This window comes from Cajanus cajan, chromosome 6 (genome assembly GCF_000230855.2).
Source record: "Cajanus cajan strain Asha chromosome 6, NIPB_CcT2T_4, whole genome shotgun sequence".
Taxonomy (NCBI): domain Eukaryota; kingdom Viridiplantae; phylum Streptophyta; class Magnoliopsida; order Fabales; family Fabaceae; genus Cajanus; species Cajanus cajan.
In genome coordinates, this window is record NC_138522.1 from 54,462,794 (window position 1) to 54,479,599 (window position 16,806).

Consider the following 16,806-nt stretch of genomic DNA (forward strand, 5'->3'; position numbering starts at 1 on the left):
ATGAAAATAACATTATAAGAAATTAAAAATTACTAATATTTGGGGTTGGTAACATATCATGAAATTTAAGAAATGATTATTGTTAAAATGAATTTCAGGGACTAGAAACTTTATATTCCGAAACAGCTTATATTCTTTGTTTTTTACGAGGTATATTCTCATATTCGAATATTACGTTGACTTCATAAACAAACGTATGCAACTCGTCAAATTTTTTGGAATCTTGCATAACCAAACAACTGCATTCATATGAAAATGATGGCGGTAATGGAATTATGAATTTTCTGGCCAAACGAGCGAAGAAATCTTTAGCGCGATGTTCAAACCGAAATTCAATAATACCCTTGTGAGAAGCAGCATGCAAGTTAAGTAGGAATCGTAAAAGAATGACTGCTTTCTTTTAAAAGAAGAGTACCGAAATCCAAACACAAGTCATTTCATGAAAAGAGAATTGCATTGGTACATTATGAGCTCTTTGATATTAAACGGGGTAAGATCGGGTTGAAGGTGGGAATGGCAAACATTCCGAACCCTTGATACCCACAGTTCTTGTTGACATTGACAGCACTAAAGGAAATGACCTTATACATAATTTTGCAATTAAGAAGCTATCCTGTTGTATCACTTTCCAAAGCTTTGACATCTGTTGGAAGGATAGTACAAATGCCTACAAATCAGGGTTTCATCAACAGCTCCCTGACATAATCAAGAACTCCGTCAACATCCACAGTCCAAGCAACTGAAACAGGAGAATAACCCGTCCATGGGTTGCTCGTATTCCATCTGCATAAATGAATCCAAATATGTTGAGAACAATATAATATTATCATCAAAATAGAAAATAATAAGGGTAAATTATGTAGTTTTAAATTTGGACGAACTTTTTCAATCCTTGGTCCATAAGTGTATGCCCAACACTGATGCCTTGTGTCTCTACCCTCACTACCCCCTTCTTGTATGTGAAAAGATCTGGACGTACAACTGCCACAAAACTGACAGGATCGTGGAGGAAAACTCCTGAAAATCATCATTCCCATAGCAACTTTAATAATTCACTAAAGATGTAGAAGTATAACTTGACAGCAAAGTAGAATGAAAAATTACCATAGACACCGTCAGATTTTACATGCCAGTCCCTATAGAATTTGCACATGTCACTTAAGAGAGGAGCATACTTTCCTTTAGATTCCTTCAGTTCAAGGAGATCAGCATCTGAAATCAAATGACAATGTTCAACTTATGGGCCAGACCTAGAATAAAGGCAACTAACTCAGGATAGCCCGGAAGTTGGAACAAACTGCTATTATAATCCCACCTGTGAATTTAACTTGGGTTGTAATGTTTATTCCAACAACAACAATATTTGCCCCCGAGGTAAACACGGTATCTGCTGCTTCTGGGTCTCCATGGATCTGCAAGTAAAATGGTCATTTGGATTTTGGACTAGAACCAATACGAGATGAAATCAGATTATTGAGATTTGAAATTAGCCTAAAATAATATCCGTGTAATCTAGTATTGTTTGGAGTTATGGATATTGTATAGCCTTCAACAAGCCAAAAAGAGACTTTCTCTTCTTGAAAAAAGAGAATGTTGGATCACATCAAGGACTAGGAACTTATTCACCAACTATTAGCAGTTGCAAGCTTTTTTACTTGGTGTGTAAAGAAAATGATGGGAAATTAGGAAATGTTTATTTTCAGAACACTTCTACAAATTTTTAACCGATAAATTAATATTACTAAATAATTACATTCGTTGATAACTAAATTAGTGTTGTACTTGTACATAATTTTAATATCTTCGGAAAAAAAAAAAAAAAAAGAGAGGCGAAGCCACTAAGTCTAGGAGCTCAGTATTGGATATTCAAGTTTTCTGCTGCATATTTTTTCGAACGCAAATTAGCCTGTATTTTTTTCTTCTTATTTCAGGAAACATACAAAACAGAAATCACCCCTTACATTTGCTTCTGCAGCAGGATTCACATTCCCCAAGGCAAAGAATGACCCACCAAGTATAACTATTCTCTTCACTTTGCTTGCAAATGAAGAATCTCTTTTGATTGCCTAATAATGGAATTGAAACGTATCAGATCAACAAAAGTAGGCAAACTACAGTTGGAAGTTACGAAAGGCAGGACCATACACTGTTACTAGATAGCAATGTACAACTTACCAAAGCCAAATTCGTTAGTGGTCCAAGTGCTAGCACAGTTACTTCACCAGGATATTCTGAGACCTTCTCAACCAAAAACTCACTAGCACTCTTCTCAATTTTCTTAGCATTAGGTGGGGGCAGAAATGTGTTCCCCAGTCCATCTTCACCGTGAACAAAATCAGCAACACGAGGCGTTCCACCCTTTTGCAGAAAATAAAAAGCATAATTATTACTAGAAAATGGAGTGAAATCAGATCATGTCTCAACATTTTCACGCCCATGACCAATTAAAACATAATTTGATCGAATCAACATTAGAAAAGCTCAAAACTACACATTAAAATGGTACCTTCAATGGCTCAGAGCTGCCCTCTGCAACTGGAACATTTTCACGGCCAGCGATCTCACACTATCCTTTTTGCATATCAAAAACACAATCAAGAACACCTTTCCATAAACACGAAAGACATGGAAATTTTGGGAACAGAAATACACCGCCCAAAGCGATGGAAATTTTGAGAATAAACACATACCAAGAGCAAAGCATTGCGTGTGGCAATTTCAGTAGTTGCATTACCGAAGATGGATGTCAAACCCAGAATCTCCACCTCTGGACATTGAAAAGCCATCAAAATGGCCATGCTATCATCTGCACAACCACAAAAATGTCATTCCTATTACACTAATGAAATGACCAGCCACACTAAATACAAATCAACCAAAAAATAGATTTCAGACACATAGATCCACTGTCCATGTAACAGTCACATGATTCAATCGCGCTTTTTTTAATTCAAAATTTAGAAAAAGGAAATGGCAACCTAATTCAAGACGGTAAAAGCCTAAAGACTCAGAGAGAGCTCAAATAATCCTGTTTTCATTTCTTGCTTTCATTTTTAATCACAAATTGGTTACATGTTTTCTGCTTAATATTCGTACAGGAGACAAAAAAAATAAGGTAAAAAAAAAATCAGATATCAACATATATGTTAAGTAAGGGTCATCCTTATCTTATTAAAAAGGACAACAAGTGGATAGTAAGTTGAATTAAACTCAATCTCACATTTTTAAGATATATCAAATTTTATTTTAACAATTTTTATTAGATCTATTATATTACCAATTATCAAGTAGGTCAATAAAGATTGATTGAATTGATAAGGAACACACTCATATTTAGAAAGGACTTGAGTTCAAATTGGTCAGTAATTTATAAATACTTTTATAAACTTTGGTAGAGCCTTCTGTAAAAAAACCAACATCAGCTAAACTTTTTTATGTAAAAATAAAAAAAAGACTATTATCGGGTCATTATTAGATTACAGGTAAACTTTCGATCGTACCAACTTTATGGTCGAGATGTCTAAATTTTGGCATCACGGGATTGAGTTAGGCCAACCCTTGGTTCTTAATAATATAACGAATTCTCATCAAAACTATCTCATCCTACATCTCTAATCTAAAATATTGCAAATTAAAACTCAAATTCACAAGTAAATTTGAATATCGTGGTGAGTTTTGTAGTCATTGATATAACGGAGGAACGAAAGCGTAAATGTTAGGTAGGGATTAATTGAAGCGGCGAGGGAGTTTAGGGGAAAAGCAAAAAACGAAATGATTAAAAACAGAGCGGATTGAAACTAACCGATTCCGGGATCGGTATCGATAATGAGCTTTTCAGCGTTTCCGATGGCACCGTTGAGGCCACCGTGAGCGTTGTTGACTAGAGAGGCCATGATTGGATCAGAGAACAGCTAGGGATTCAGCAAATTGCGAAGTACGAAGGAGGAAGAAGAACAATAATACTCGGTAGATATTGGTATCTGTGTACGTATGTATGTGCGTAATCGAGAGCGTATACACACATACACACGCAAGGAAATGCAGGGAGATGAAGAGGAAGATGAAGTTTAAGATAGGCGATGATAACATATATATACTACAATTTCTGTGCGCATAATGCCTTCGGCTGCTATGGAGCTTTTCTCGCCTATGTAATCCTATCCAATCAATACCATACACGTGGCTCATCCAAATTCCCTTTTTCGCATCCTCAGACACAATTCTCGATGCAGAAAGGTGAGAATCGTACAAAATGCTTCTCTCTCTTTTAAATTCACCCATTTAATTAGTATATTTTTTATTAACTCAAATTTATAAGTTCCATCAGACCATTCAACTCAAATAATTAGGGTAGGTTGAAATATTAGCATGTATAATCCACATGTCAAATATTTATCATATATAACTAAATTTATAATAATTTATATATAAGAATAATATGTTCAGTTGTGCAAATCGAGCTTTAGGTTATTTTTTATGGACTACGGATTATTAAGGATAAATTTTTACATTCTCACGTTATAATAAAAATTTGATTTTTTTATTGATGTTCAATTCTTGAATGATAAGTGTAGTCAAATATATACATGTTACTCTCTTCTTAACCAAATTGTCTAGATGTTAAGAGAATTTTTTGAATTAGATTGTGTTCATGTCCTCCAAGAAACAAATCAAGTAGTTGATGATTTTGCTAAGTTAGGATTAACTCTCCCTAAAAGAGTGCATTATTTTAAATCTTCGCCAAATTGGACGCACTTTTTATTACTAGCTAATAGATCTGTTATTTGTTTTTCTCGTAAATTCTAGTTTATAGTTAGACTTTTAAGCTCCCTTGTTAATAAAAAAAAAAAATAAGAATAATATCATGTTTTAATATATAAATTTTATTTAAAATTTTTATAAATAAATATTTTTAAACAAATAAATTATAATATTATTTTTATTAATTAATAATTTATTTAAAAAAATTAAAAATTAATTTATAAATAATTATGATAAATAAAACTTGAATTAGATTAAAAAAAATTAAAAATGTTATTGTTAAAACAAAACCCTTAAAAAAGGTTGTTATATAGAGATTTATATTTAATATATAAAAATTGATATAAATAAAATTTAAAATAAATTATGTATAAATAAATATTATATTTAAATATATAAATTATATATATAATTTGTATAAATAGATATTTTTAACATATAAATTCTATTTTAAATTTATGATAAATAATTTATATTATAAAAAAATATTTATTAATAATTTATTTTAAAATATTAATATTTATTTTATAAATAGTTTTGGTAAATAAAGATTGAACTAGAAAGAAAGATAAAAGAATTCTCTCAACCTCTCTCATTTAAAAAATATCTAAAAATATTCTTATACAAAATAACGTATTTAATATATTTATAAATTCTTGACATGTAACACAGATGATGCATAATTATTAAGATCAATGCAAAGTTTATCAAATAAAAGTCTTATTAATATTTTTCTGTTTAAAATATAACTCATTTTTGTTTTATTTTCTTTATTAGAAGAAGAAAAAAAAAGAAAAAGACAATTTTATCATTTGACAATTAAAAGAAAAAGACAAGTCATTATTAAAGTATCTGATTCAAATTAAATGAGTGTTACATGTTTATTTCTTATGAACTTTTTTTAGTAAATAAAGTCGTTTTACTTCGTAGTAAGCTGTCAAACTGAATTATAAATTATGAGTAAATTAATTATTCAAGTTTTTTTAATGTTTATTTTTTATTCATAACGCTTAACTTTAGATAATAAAGTATATATCAAGTGCTAGAAATAAAGTATAAGCACCGTGAAAAAAAATTATGTTATCCAAATACAAACTACCATATATGTTAACTTTGATAATATAAAAGAATTTTTAATTTTTGATAGTATTAAAAAATTCATACAAACAAAGCATATTGTTAAACTCTTAATTTTAACATTTTATTTAAAAGTTGTATAAAAAGAAATTTTATTTAGAAGTGGTCGATAACCTTTAATTTATTTATTTATTTACGTTGCTGATAAACTTTTATTAAAATTAGTGTTATAAAAAAGTTGTGAATCTTTTGAGCACCTTTTTGTTTCGCACAGTATACTTGGAATATACTTTTTTTATTGGTACAGAATTTGGAATCATTTAAAAATTTCCATGCTAAACTTAGAAGGTGATGGTCCTCATATTTTTAAAGTACAAAAGGACGGCTAAAATATAAAGGCTTTTTAAATTCAAATTAACCTCAATTTTATATACGACTAGTCTTCATAAATAAAAATCAACTTCTAAAATTTGTCTTTTCAAACACACTGCGATATAATTTTTATTTTTATTTTTATTTTTAGATTTTTGTCATTTTCAACCTTTTGTTCATAAAAGAGCGTACTACATGTGGAGAAAGTTTTGTTATCAAATCTAACCATTCGATATGAAAACAACAGAAAGTGGGTTTTTTTTTTCTTTTTCGATTCGTTCCCGGAGTATCCACCACTGATAGAAGTGACTAAATCTCCTCGCACCTCAAAGGGTGAGATAGTTGGCTCCAAGATTTAATGCGGCTGCATACATAAGACAGGATTCGAACCCCTAACTTTACTTAAGCGTGGATCAACCCCTACCGCTGAACCACACGCTTGAGGTTAGAAAGTGGGGTTTATGATTACTTTATGCATTATATTCTATAAAAATAACTTGTAAAATTACTTTCATTTCATACGAAACTAATAATATTTCATAGGTAGAAAATAATTTCCATGTTAAATTTTTTATCATGACATTAAATTGTTTACCTGCACGATATATTTTAATCACACTTTTTTCATTTAAACAAATTATTTTTTAAAATTTCCATAAAGTCATAAACAGAATTGACTATACTATGTTAAATTCTATTCTATTAAAATAAATAAATATATATATATATATATATATATATATATATCAATCAAAATATCATATTTCATAAAATAATTAAAACAATCATTTTTAAAATCTTAACTCATCTTATGAAATCTTTTAAGTTTTAAATTTTTAAACTATTAAAAATTATATCTGAAATTCCTTCAAATGCCCAAAATTATTAAAATAAAAATAAAGGTGTTATATACAAATAAACCAACCAAAGAACTTGTTCGTGATAAATAAAAAAATAAAATAAAAGACAAAAATTTGAATAAAAAAGTACTAAAAATAAAATTACTTCTTTACCATGACATAAAGAACAGAAATATAATTAAATTATCGCACTAACACTTTAGGGAGACAATAATTTTATATGCTTTTCAATAAAATAATAATAATCTTATATATGCTTTTAACTTAAAAAATATATTTTTCTCTTCGTTACCAGCTAAGAGTGACATGGAGGATAAGACTTACAGCCAATGTGTGATCGTTATGTTTCAAAATTGAAAAGATATAATTTTAAAAGGACAGATATATTAAAAGGCTTTTCATGCCACGTTCAAATTACATGCGATAATTTCATTAACTTCAAATTATACTTCCAAAACAAAATCACAGTGATATGGCAGATACAAAATTTTATACATTCATTAAAAAATAAATAAAATTATTAATTTAAAATAACTAAAATTAAAGTCTGTTTATAAAAGTCACATGTGATCCATGTGCGATCTATCTAACTGATGCAACATTTCATATTCTAAAGGATTATTAGTTTTAATTATTACTTGCATAAATTAAAAATTTCCACATGCATGTACAATAAAAACAGCTGGATGCCCATTGGTATTCACATATCACAATTGACCTTTTGTATACATGGATGCTTCCTGCGAATATTCAAAACGTAAAAGTTAAAATAAAATAAAATACCAAATGCATCCAATTAACGGTACAAAGTAGAAGGCATCAATGCTTACAAAGAATTTACCCCCATGGATATTTGGTTGTTGGAATACTCGGGAAATAAAAATAAAAATAAAGGTAAGTATTCAATTCCCAACGCGGAGAAAAACTCTTTAAAGTTGAAAGTTAATTATAAAAAAGTTACATCAGATGAAAAAATTTTAATATAAAATTAATTTTAAAAAACTAAATATATACAATTAATGATTTAGTGGAAATTTTATTAGAGTATTTTCATATAAAAATCATATTAACTTAAATATATTTTATATATTATATATTTATATGACATGAAATATAATATATAATGCATAAAAATTCTAAGAGCGTGTTTCATTGACTTATAACTTTTATTTAGAGTTTTTTTTATTATAGAAAGTTATTTTTTCTCTAATAACAAAATTTAAGACTTTTTTAAATTTGTATCTAAATGGAATCTAAAACACATACAAAAGTATATATATATATATATATATATATATATATATATATATATATATATATATATATATATATATATATATATATAAGATTTTTTTTATGAGAATAACAGATTTTATGTGAGAATAAAAATTATCACCTTCAACTATCTAATTAAAATAAAAAATTACGATTAAAATACTCATTAAAATATATAATAGATTCATGGTCTCTCACTTAACAAATTTATTTTCCAAAATTTTCTAATTTGTCTATCCTCGCATTATCATTATCATTATTGTCACAACAAATATCGATGTCATCATCATCATCAATGGTGGCAATGATTTCAATAATGATAATAATAATAATAAAGATAACTACGATGATGGTATGGTAACTATTTATAAACTTGTAATCTAAATCAATTATTTCAATTTAAGAATTAAAATTGAGTGTTTTGATTCTCACATAAAAATTATATTCTTATAATGTACGGTCCTAATAAATGTTTTTGAGTGTTTTTCTATCGAAAATAAAAGAAAAAAAAATCTCTAACAAAAGTGTACCGGAAGGTCCCTATCGGTCACGTTGACCAACACGTGCCATTTCGTCAGACACCCATGCATAGCCACGTACAAGCATCATCATCAACATCGGCTCGGCATGAGGCCGAGAACCGACATCAGTCTGGTTAATGCAAATATGGACCATCATCATTCATGGAGTCGGCTCGGTCAGGTGCCGTGCCGACATAGAACATACCGGAAGTATACAGGCTGCCGTGTACGGACTGGACGGTTCGGTCATTTGCCGCTCCGACTAGTATTGATTAGACGGCTCGGCCTCTTGCCGAAGGGTTAGGCGAGTCATAACAAGTAATCACAGTCAAGAAAGGTAAGTACATGATTAAAGCCTAAACGACCAATTAGTACCGTATTACCTAATTTGGTAAACATCTGATAGGGCCCATCACGCTCAGGCCCATGTCAGATGCTATAAATAGGTCACACGTAACAAGGTATGTCACTGTTCATTTTTAACCTAGATACTCGCGCATATACTGACTTGAGCGTCGGAGTACCTTTTGCAGGTACCTCCCCCCCCTTTTGAAGACATCGTTGGAGCTCTTATTCGGTCCCCTTTCACCAGGAAGAACAGGAGTGTGCCCTCAGACAGGTACATTTTGGCGCCCACCGTGGGGCCGAACCGAGAGCAAATTCGAGATTTATTGTTAGAAGAAAGCATGGTGAAAACGAGGAAGAATAACGTGGAAGAACACCAGTCCGAAGACGAGCATCAGTCAGGGGCCGAGACGACAGAAGAAACAAACTTGAATAGTATGGTGCGACAGATGAAGGAGGAGATGGCCGCCATGAAGCAACAACGGGAGAGAGACGCGGCCGAAATGGCTGCACTACGGGCGGAAAACATCGCCCTCAAGAACCAGTACCGTGATCCTACGTGGAAGCCCTCCGAGACAACCCATACTCAAGGATCGTTCCATTCGCATGGCCAGCACACCTCGGTCCCTTACACCTCTGTTGCCCCTGCCGCCCATGCCTCGGCTAGCCGACCGTTACAGCCCATGCCGACAGCATCCCACCGGCACCCCTTTACACCCAATATCATGCAATCCGCCCTCCTTGACAACTGGAAGTCCTTGTCTCTCGACAAGTACGATGGAACCACCGATCCAGATGAACACGTTGACGTGTTCCTGACTCAGGTCACCTTAAACACCACCGACGACGCCGCCCTGTGCCGAATCTTCCCGACGTCGCTGAAAGGACGAGCGTTGAGCTGGTTCACCCGGCTCCCGGCCAACTCGATCGACTCGTTTGGCACCCTAGCTTCCCAGTTTACCATCCAGTTCGCTACAAGTCGACCACACCAGTTGACTTCTCTATCACTGGTTAGTATCCGTCAGGAGAGGAAGGAATCACTTCGGGCGTTCATGACCCGTTTCAACAAAGCAGCACTGGAAATTCGCGATCTGAACCCTACGGTTGCTCTTCATCATCTAACTACTGCCCTAAAACCAGGCCCCTTTGCCAATAGCATCGGTAAAAAACCGCCGACAGACATGGATGACTTGCGCCGACGCGCTGACAAATATATGCAAATGGAAGAATTGGCGGAATTTCGAAGCCAAGCCCGAGCGGAAACGTCAGCAAAACCTGAGAAAACGACCGAGACGACCTTTCGAAGCCGTCCTAAAGAACCTCTTCCTCGTGAGAAACATCCCCGAGGGCCGAGGTACTCCCAGTATACACCGCTCAATACGAGCAGGACAGCTGTGTTGGAACAAGCACTCGCTTCGGAAATACTCACAGTTCCGAAACGGGCGTCCACCCCCCCGAGGGCCGATACGACCAAATCCTGCAGATACCATCGCAACAGAGGACATTCGACAGAGGAGTGTGCAGCCTTGAGAGATAAGATCGAGGATTTAATCAAACAGGGGCAACTCCAAGGGTTCGTAGGCCAACCCAACTCGACCAGGCATGTTGATCGTCCTAGGCAGTATGAACAATCCAGCCAAAGGAGGGCCGAAACACGTTCGTACCGCGAACGTAGCCGGTCTAGGGAACGGAGAGAGCGAAGAGAGGAAGAACCCTCGACACAGCCTAGACGGGTAATCAATACCATAGCTGGTGGTTTCGCAGGCGGAGGCTCCACCTCATCGGCGCGACGCAGACATCTACGAGCCGTTCGGCATGTACACTCGGTTGAGACATCCCGACCCCACCTACCAACTATCACTTTCACAAAAGATGATTTTAAAGGTATTGATCCAGACCAGGATGATCCAATGGTCATTAGCGTTGAAATTCACAACTGTATTGTACGTAAAATGCTAGTGGACCAGGGCAGTTCAGCCGACATTCTTTATTGGAATACATTCAAGCAGTTGGGGATTCCGGAATCCGAGCTGTTCCCCTATGACGAACCTCTGGTTGGGTTCTCTGGCGAACGAGTACACACGAAGGGATACATCAAGCTGACAACACGGTTCGGGTTTGATGGGGATGAGTACAGTGATATCCCGGTTAAATATGTGGTGGTGCATGCCAATACATCATATAACATCCTGCTTGGTAGGCCGTCACTGAACCGACTCGGCGCAATTGTATCCACACCACATCTGGCAATGAAATTCCCAGGCCGGTCCGGACAAATAGTCACCATCCATGCCGATCAAAAAACCGCCCGAGAATGTTACTTTACCAGCTTACGTTTGCCAAAAATACAGGAAGAAGAGTCAAAGGAGCCGAGAAGAGTGCATTCGGTCTCGCAGCAATCGGTTATGGACCTCGACCCCCGAATCAACCAGGATGAAAGGGTAGAGCCCACGGAAGAAAAGCAACCATTTCGAGTCGGCACATCTGATCTTCAAGTCACTTACCTAGGCGCCAACCTGTCTCACAAGGTGCAGCTTGCCATTAAACAAGTGGTCTTGGAAAACAATGACTTATTCGCATGGCAGCCATCCGACATGCCTGGCATCGACCCCAATTTCCTGTGCCACAAACTATCCGTCAGTAAGGAAGCTAGACCGATTGCTCAGCGGCGTCGAAAAACTGGTGAAGAGCGTAAAGCAGCTATCGAAGAGGAGGTGTCAAAATTACTTGATGCTCGGTTCATCCGAGAAGTGCACTATACAACATGGTTAGCCAATGTTGTTATGGTCCGCAAGCCGAATGGGAAGTGGCGCATGTGTACCGACTACACTAACCTGAATAAAGCCTGCCCAAAAGATGCCTACCCACTGCCAAACATTGACCGACTTGTTGATGGAGCGTCGGGACACCAGTTCTTGTCTTTCTTAGACGCATACTCCGGATATAATCAAATCCGGATGCACCCCCAAGATGAAGACAAGACGGCCTTCATCACTGAATCGGCCAATTATTGCTACCGGGTCATGCCGTTCGGGTTGAAAAATGCCGGAGCCACTTATCAACGTTTGATGAATAAAGTTTTTCATGACCAGATTGGTCGAAGCATGGAGGTGTATGTCGATGACATGGTGGTAAAATCAAGTACCGTGTCGGCACATACCCAAGATCTGACCGACGTTTTTAGAGCCCTTCGGCATCATCAAATGCGATTGAACCCCGAAAAATGTGTATTTGGGGTCTCAGGCGGCAAATTTTTAGGGTTCATGCTGTCCAGTCGAGGCATTGAAGCAAACCCCGACAAGTGCCAAGCCATTTTGAATATGAAGAGCCCAAGCACTTTAAAGGATGTACAAAAATTAGCCGGCCGCCTCACCTCCCTGTCCCGGTTCCTTCCATGTATGGCCGAAATAGCCAAGCCTATTCTCGTTTTGCTCAAAAAGACTGAAAAATTTAAATGGACTCAGGAGTGTGAGGAGTCATTCCAGCAGTTCAAGACACGCCTTGGGGCTCCTCCAATCTTGTCTAAACCAATCGGTCAACTAGATATGATTGTGTATTTGGCTATCTCGAGCAGTTCCATCAGTGCCGTTCTGGTACAAGAAAATCAGGAGCAGCAACAGCTGGTATATTTTATCAGTCGGACTCTTCAGGATGCCGAACGACGCTACCAGCTGATAGAAAAGGTAGCCCTGGGCCTCATCTACACGGCTCGTCGACTTCGGCAATATTTTCAGAGCCACAAGATCATTATCCGAACCGACTGCCCAATAGCCAGAATCTTACGCAAACCAGAGATCGCCGGCCGAATGGTAGCATGGTCGGTCGAACTCTCAGAGTTTGATTTGTCCTTCGAACCGAGAGGTCCCGTCAAATCACAGCATCTGGCAGATTTTGTTAACGAGCTTAACCCCCAGGACATTTTGAAGATGAGCCGTGGACTATGCACGTCGACGGCTCCTCTAATGCTCAAGGTAGTGGAGCAGGGATAATTCTGGCTAGTCTGTCGGGCATCACAGTCGAACAGTCTCTTCGGTTCGGTTTTCGGGCCTCTAATAACCAAGCAGAGTACGAAGCGTTGCTGGCCGGAATGCGGTTGGCAACCGAAATGGGCATAAAAAGAATTATATGCTGCACTGATTCAAAGATTGTGGCCGAGCAAGTTAATGACAATTTTCAAGTCAAGGACTCAAACCTACTGCAATATTACTATCTATTTCAAAGGCTAAAAGACAACTTCAGCGAAGTACAGGTTCGGCATATCTTGCGCAATAATAATGAACGAGCTGATCAGTTGGCTCGACTCGCCAGTAGCCGAAAACCGGGACAATTGCGAACCACCATTCACCTTGAGGTTCCTTCCCCAAGTGTAACCACCGAATGCATGACAGTAGATGAAGCACCCTCATGGATCACACCCATTCGGAAATACATCACTCACGGCGAATTACCAACCGACCCGGTGGAAGCAAAGAAGTTGCGCATTCGCGCGGCTAGATACTCCATGATTGCCGAGGATCTCTACAGGCGAGGTTTCTCATCCCCGATGCTCAAATGTATAGATAGCCACCAAGCTGACTATGTAATGCGAGAAATCCACGAGGGCATTTGTGGATCTCATTCCGGAGGACGAACGCTAGCAGTCAAGGTTCTGCGTGCAGGTTACTTCTGGCCGACCCTGAAGGGGGATTGTGCAGATTTTGCAAAAAAATGCATTCAATGTCAGAAGTATGGGAACCTCATTCATGCATCGGCCACCGAGCTGCACACCATCAGCTCTCCTTGGCCGTTTGTCATATGGGGAATTGACGTATTGGGACCATTTCCGGTTGCAAAGGGGCAAGTTAAGTTCCTCCTCGTAGCAGTAGACTATTTCACAAAGTGGATAGAGGCTGAGCCGCTTGCTTGCATCTCTGCTGCCAACGTCCAGAAGTTCGTCTGGAAAAACATGGTTACTCGGTTCGGCATTCCATATGCCATAATCTCCGACAACGGTTTACAGTTCACGGATAAAAAATTCAACTCTTTCCTGCAAAACCTTGGCATTCGGCACAGATTCACATCAGTTGAACATCCTCAGTCGAATGGACAGGCCGAAGCTGCTAACAAAGTCATACTCACAGAATTGATGAAACGACTCGGATCAGCAAAGGGAGCGTGGGCTGAAGAGTTGCCGGAAGTTTTGTGGGCATATCGGTGCACACCTCAGTCTACTACTAAAGAAACCCCTTTTCGCCTAACATATGGTGCCGACGCAATGATACCAGTTGAAATAGGGGAGCCATCATTCAGACGGCAACATTTTCAGGAGGACTTCAATGACACATCTCTTCGGGCTGAACTAGATGTTCTTGATGAGGTGCGGGACAAGTCGCAGGTAGTAGCCGAAGCATGCAAGCAACGCATGAGTCGGCGCTTCAATTCTAACCTCAAACCAAGAATATTTCATGAAGGAGACCTTGTATGGAGAGCAACCGGATCGACAAGGCGCAAACCGTCTGAAGGCAAACTGGCAGCTAATTGGGACGGCCCGTTTCGAGTACGACACGCTCTAGACAACGGAGCATATAAGTTGGAAGAGCTATCCGGCAAAGTTCTCCCGCGAACATGGAACTCTACACACTTGAAGACTTACTATAGCTAGTTGTCTATTTCACAAATTTGTAAACGTTTTAAGGGTGCACTCTTTTCCTTGAACTGGTCTTTTTCCCTCTTAAAAATATAGTGAAAAGAGGTTTTGGCCGGCAAGGTTTTTAACGAGGCATCCATTTATCAATGACAACACGATTCAATCATACTTTATTTTTACAATCATGCTTTAAATTATTCAAGTCTTCCCTCCCGAGATGTCTCTCGGCTAAGGATGTGACTTCCAATTATTTAACAAGTCTTCCCTCCCGAGATGTCTCTCGGCTAAGGATGTGACTTCCAATTATTTAACAAGTCTTCCCTCCCGAGATGTCTCTCGGCTAAGGATGTGACTTCCAATTATTTAACAAGTCTTCCCTCCCGAGATGTCTCTCGGCTAAGGATGTGACTTCCAATTATTTAACAAGTCTTCCTTCCCGAGACACCTCTCGGTCTGGGACAACAAATTTTATCAATTCAATAGTACACAAGATAAATTGGAAAATTAAAAGATGATTTCATTCAGGCGCCATCGGCCTCAGAAAGTACATTCATTGGAGGGCACTACTGGCCCATTCATACAACAAAAACATTCAAAGAAAATCCTACTAGCCCATCATTCAAGATTGCACCTCAACCTCCCCCTGCACTGGACCATCTTCCGGGGCACCTTCCTCGCACACCGTCTCCTCGTTCGGTCCGGCAACCCGTGCTGGGGCCTCCTCATCCGGTTGCTGGTCCGGGGGGATGGCAGTCATGTCCACTAACTTCCCCTCAAAGAAATCCTTGGACATATCTAGGTGGAAGTCAGGAGGAAAATCGCCGAAGTAGCAGGCTTGACGAGCACATTGGGCGAAACCGGCCTGATGCTGACTGAGAACCTTGGCACGTGCCTTTTCCTGATAAGCTCCAAAGGCAATCTTCTCAGCTTCCAGCTCCTTGCGCAGAACTGTCACCTTCTCAGTCTCGCCCTTTAGAGCAAGTTCGAGACGCTGTACCTTTAAAGCCAAGTCATCGGCGGTCCTTCCGCGGCGGTCCATCTCGGCCTGGTACTTACTGTTAGCCATTTGGGCGTCAGTCAAAGCAGCCAATGTCTCTTGAAGAGACTTTTCCTGATCAGCTAGCTGTTTGCGCAGCTCATCAGCCTCACCGTTTGGCTGCATGACAATGCTTTGTGCCATGGCCACAGCACGCACTTGGAACTCACAAAAGAAGCTCCATTTTTGCGCCGAACTCATCCGGCTCAGCAGCCCCTGGCCTGCCTCAGAGGTCAGGTCTTGACTCAGGAAATCCTGAGCGTTCACATTGCCAGCCAAGAAACTTGGTGCCGACAAGCTTTCGGGAACAGGGAGGCTGGCCACTCGGCGCTGTTTCGCCCGGCGACTCTCCTCCTCGGCCCTAGAATCAGGCCTTCTTTTTTCTGGTTGGGGCCGGGTGGTCTTCTTTGGCCGAGGCGCAGGCCCGACCCCGCTACCTTGACCAGCTGGATTCACGGGCGCGGCGGGCGTAGGCCTATTCGCGGTATTCGACGCCAAGTGGTTTCGAAGCAAATTGCGAATATCCAAATCATCATGACCCGCCATTATACCTGCACATCATTAGTCAAAATCAATGATAACACTTGAATTCAAACAAGTAGGAAAAATACCATACCAATTAATTCTTCGACTACGTCAGCCGAATCAAACAATCGGACAAGAGGACGGCATGGGAGAGGCCGAGGCAACTTGTCTAAAAATTCAAGACTTCGTCTCTCCTCCGGAGACAGGCGTGATTTGGAAACCGTGTCATATTTGCGCGGCTTCCGGGTCCAGTAGAAGGGAAACAGTGGATTCCCCTCAGTGTCAAAAAAATATTTCTTTCCTGGTTCCGGCCGAATCATCACCTTCATAAATCCCACTTTAAATTTTTTGTAGGAAGTGGTAAAAGGTTGTAGCAGACAGTCACTGTGGCGAATCAAAGACAGCCAC

At 38.3% G+C, this 16,806-nt stretch overlaps 2 protein-coding genes across 2 annotated transcripts; one reads left to right on the forward strand and one right to left on the reverse strand.

Moving 5' to 3' along the window:
- Positions 1-412: 412 nt before the first annotated feature.
- On the reverse strand, positions 413-4,078 carry URH1 (uridine-ribohydrolase 1). The gene is made up of 9 exons (XM_020356654.3): positions 3,803-4,078; positions 2,691-2,806; positions 2,507-2,566; positions 2,176-2,358; positions 1,962-2,066; positions 1,316-1,412; positions 1,105-1,212; positions 882-1,017; positions 413-783 (listed from the first exon to the last, which is right to left on the reverse strand). Exons 1-9 carry the CDS (start codon positions 3,891-3,893, stop codon positions 675-677), a joined length of 1,005 nt encoding a protein of 334 aa, XP_020212243.1. The 5' UTR covers positions 3,894-4,078; the 3' UTR covers positions 413-674.
- Positions 4,079-9,552: 5,474 nt separating this feature from the next.
- Positions 9,553-13,200, forward strand: LOC145958768 (uncharacterized). The gene has a single exon (XM_083076308.1). The coding sequence runs from the start codon at positions 9,553-9,555 to the stop codon at positions 13,198-13,200; it is 3,648 nt and encodes a 1,215-aa protein (XP_082932434.1).
- The last annotated feature ends 3,606 nt before the right edge of the window (positions 13,201-16,806 follow it).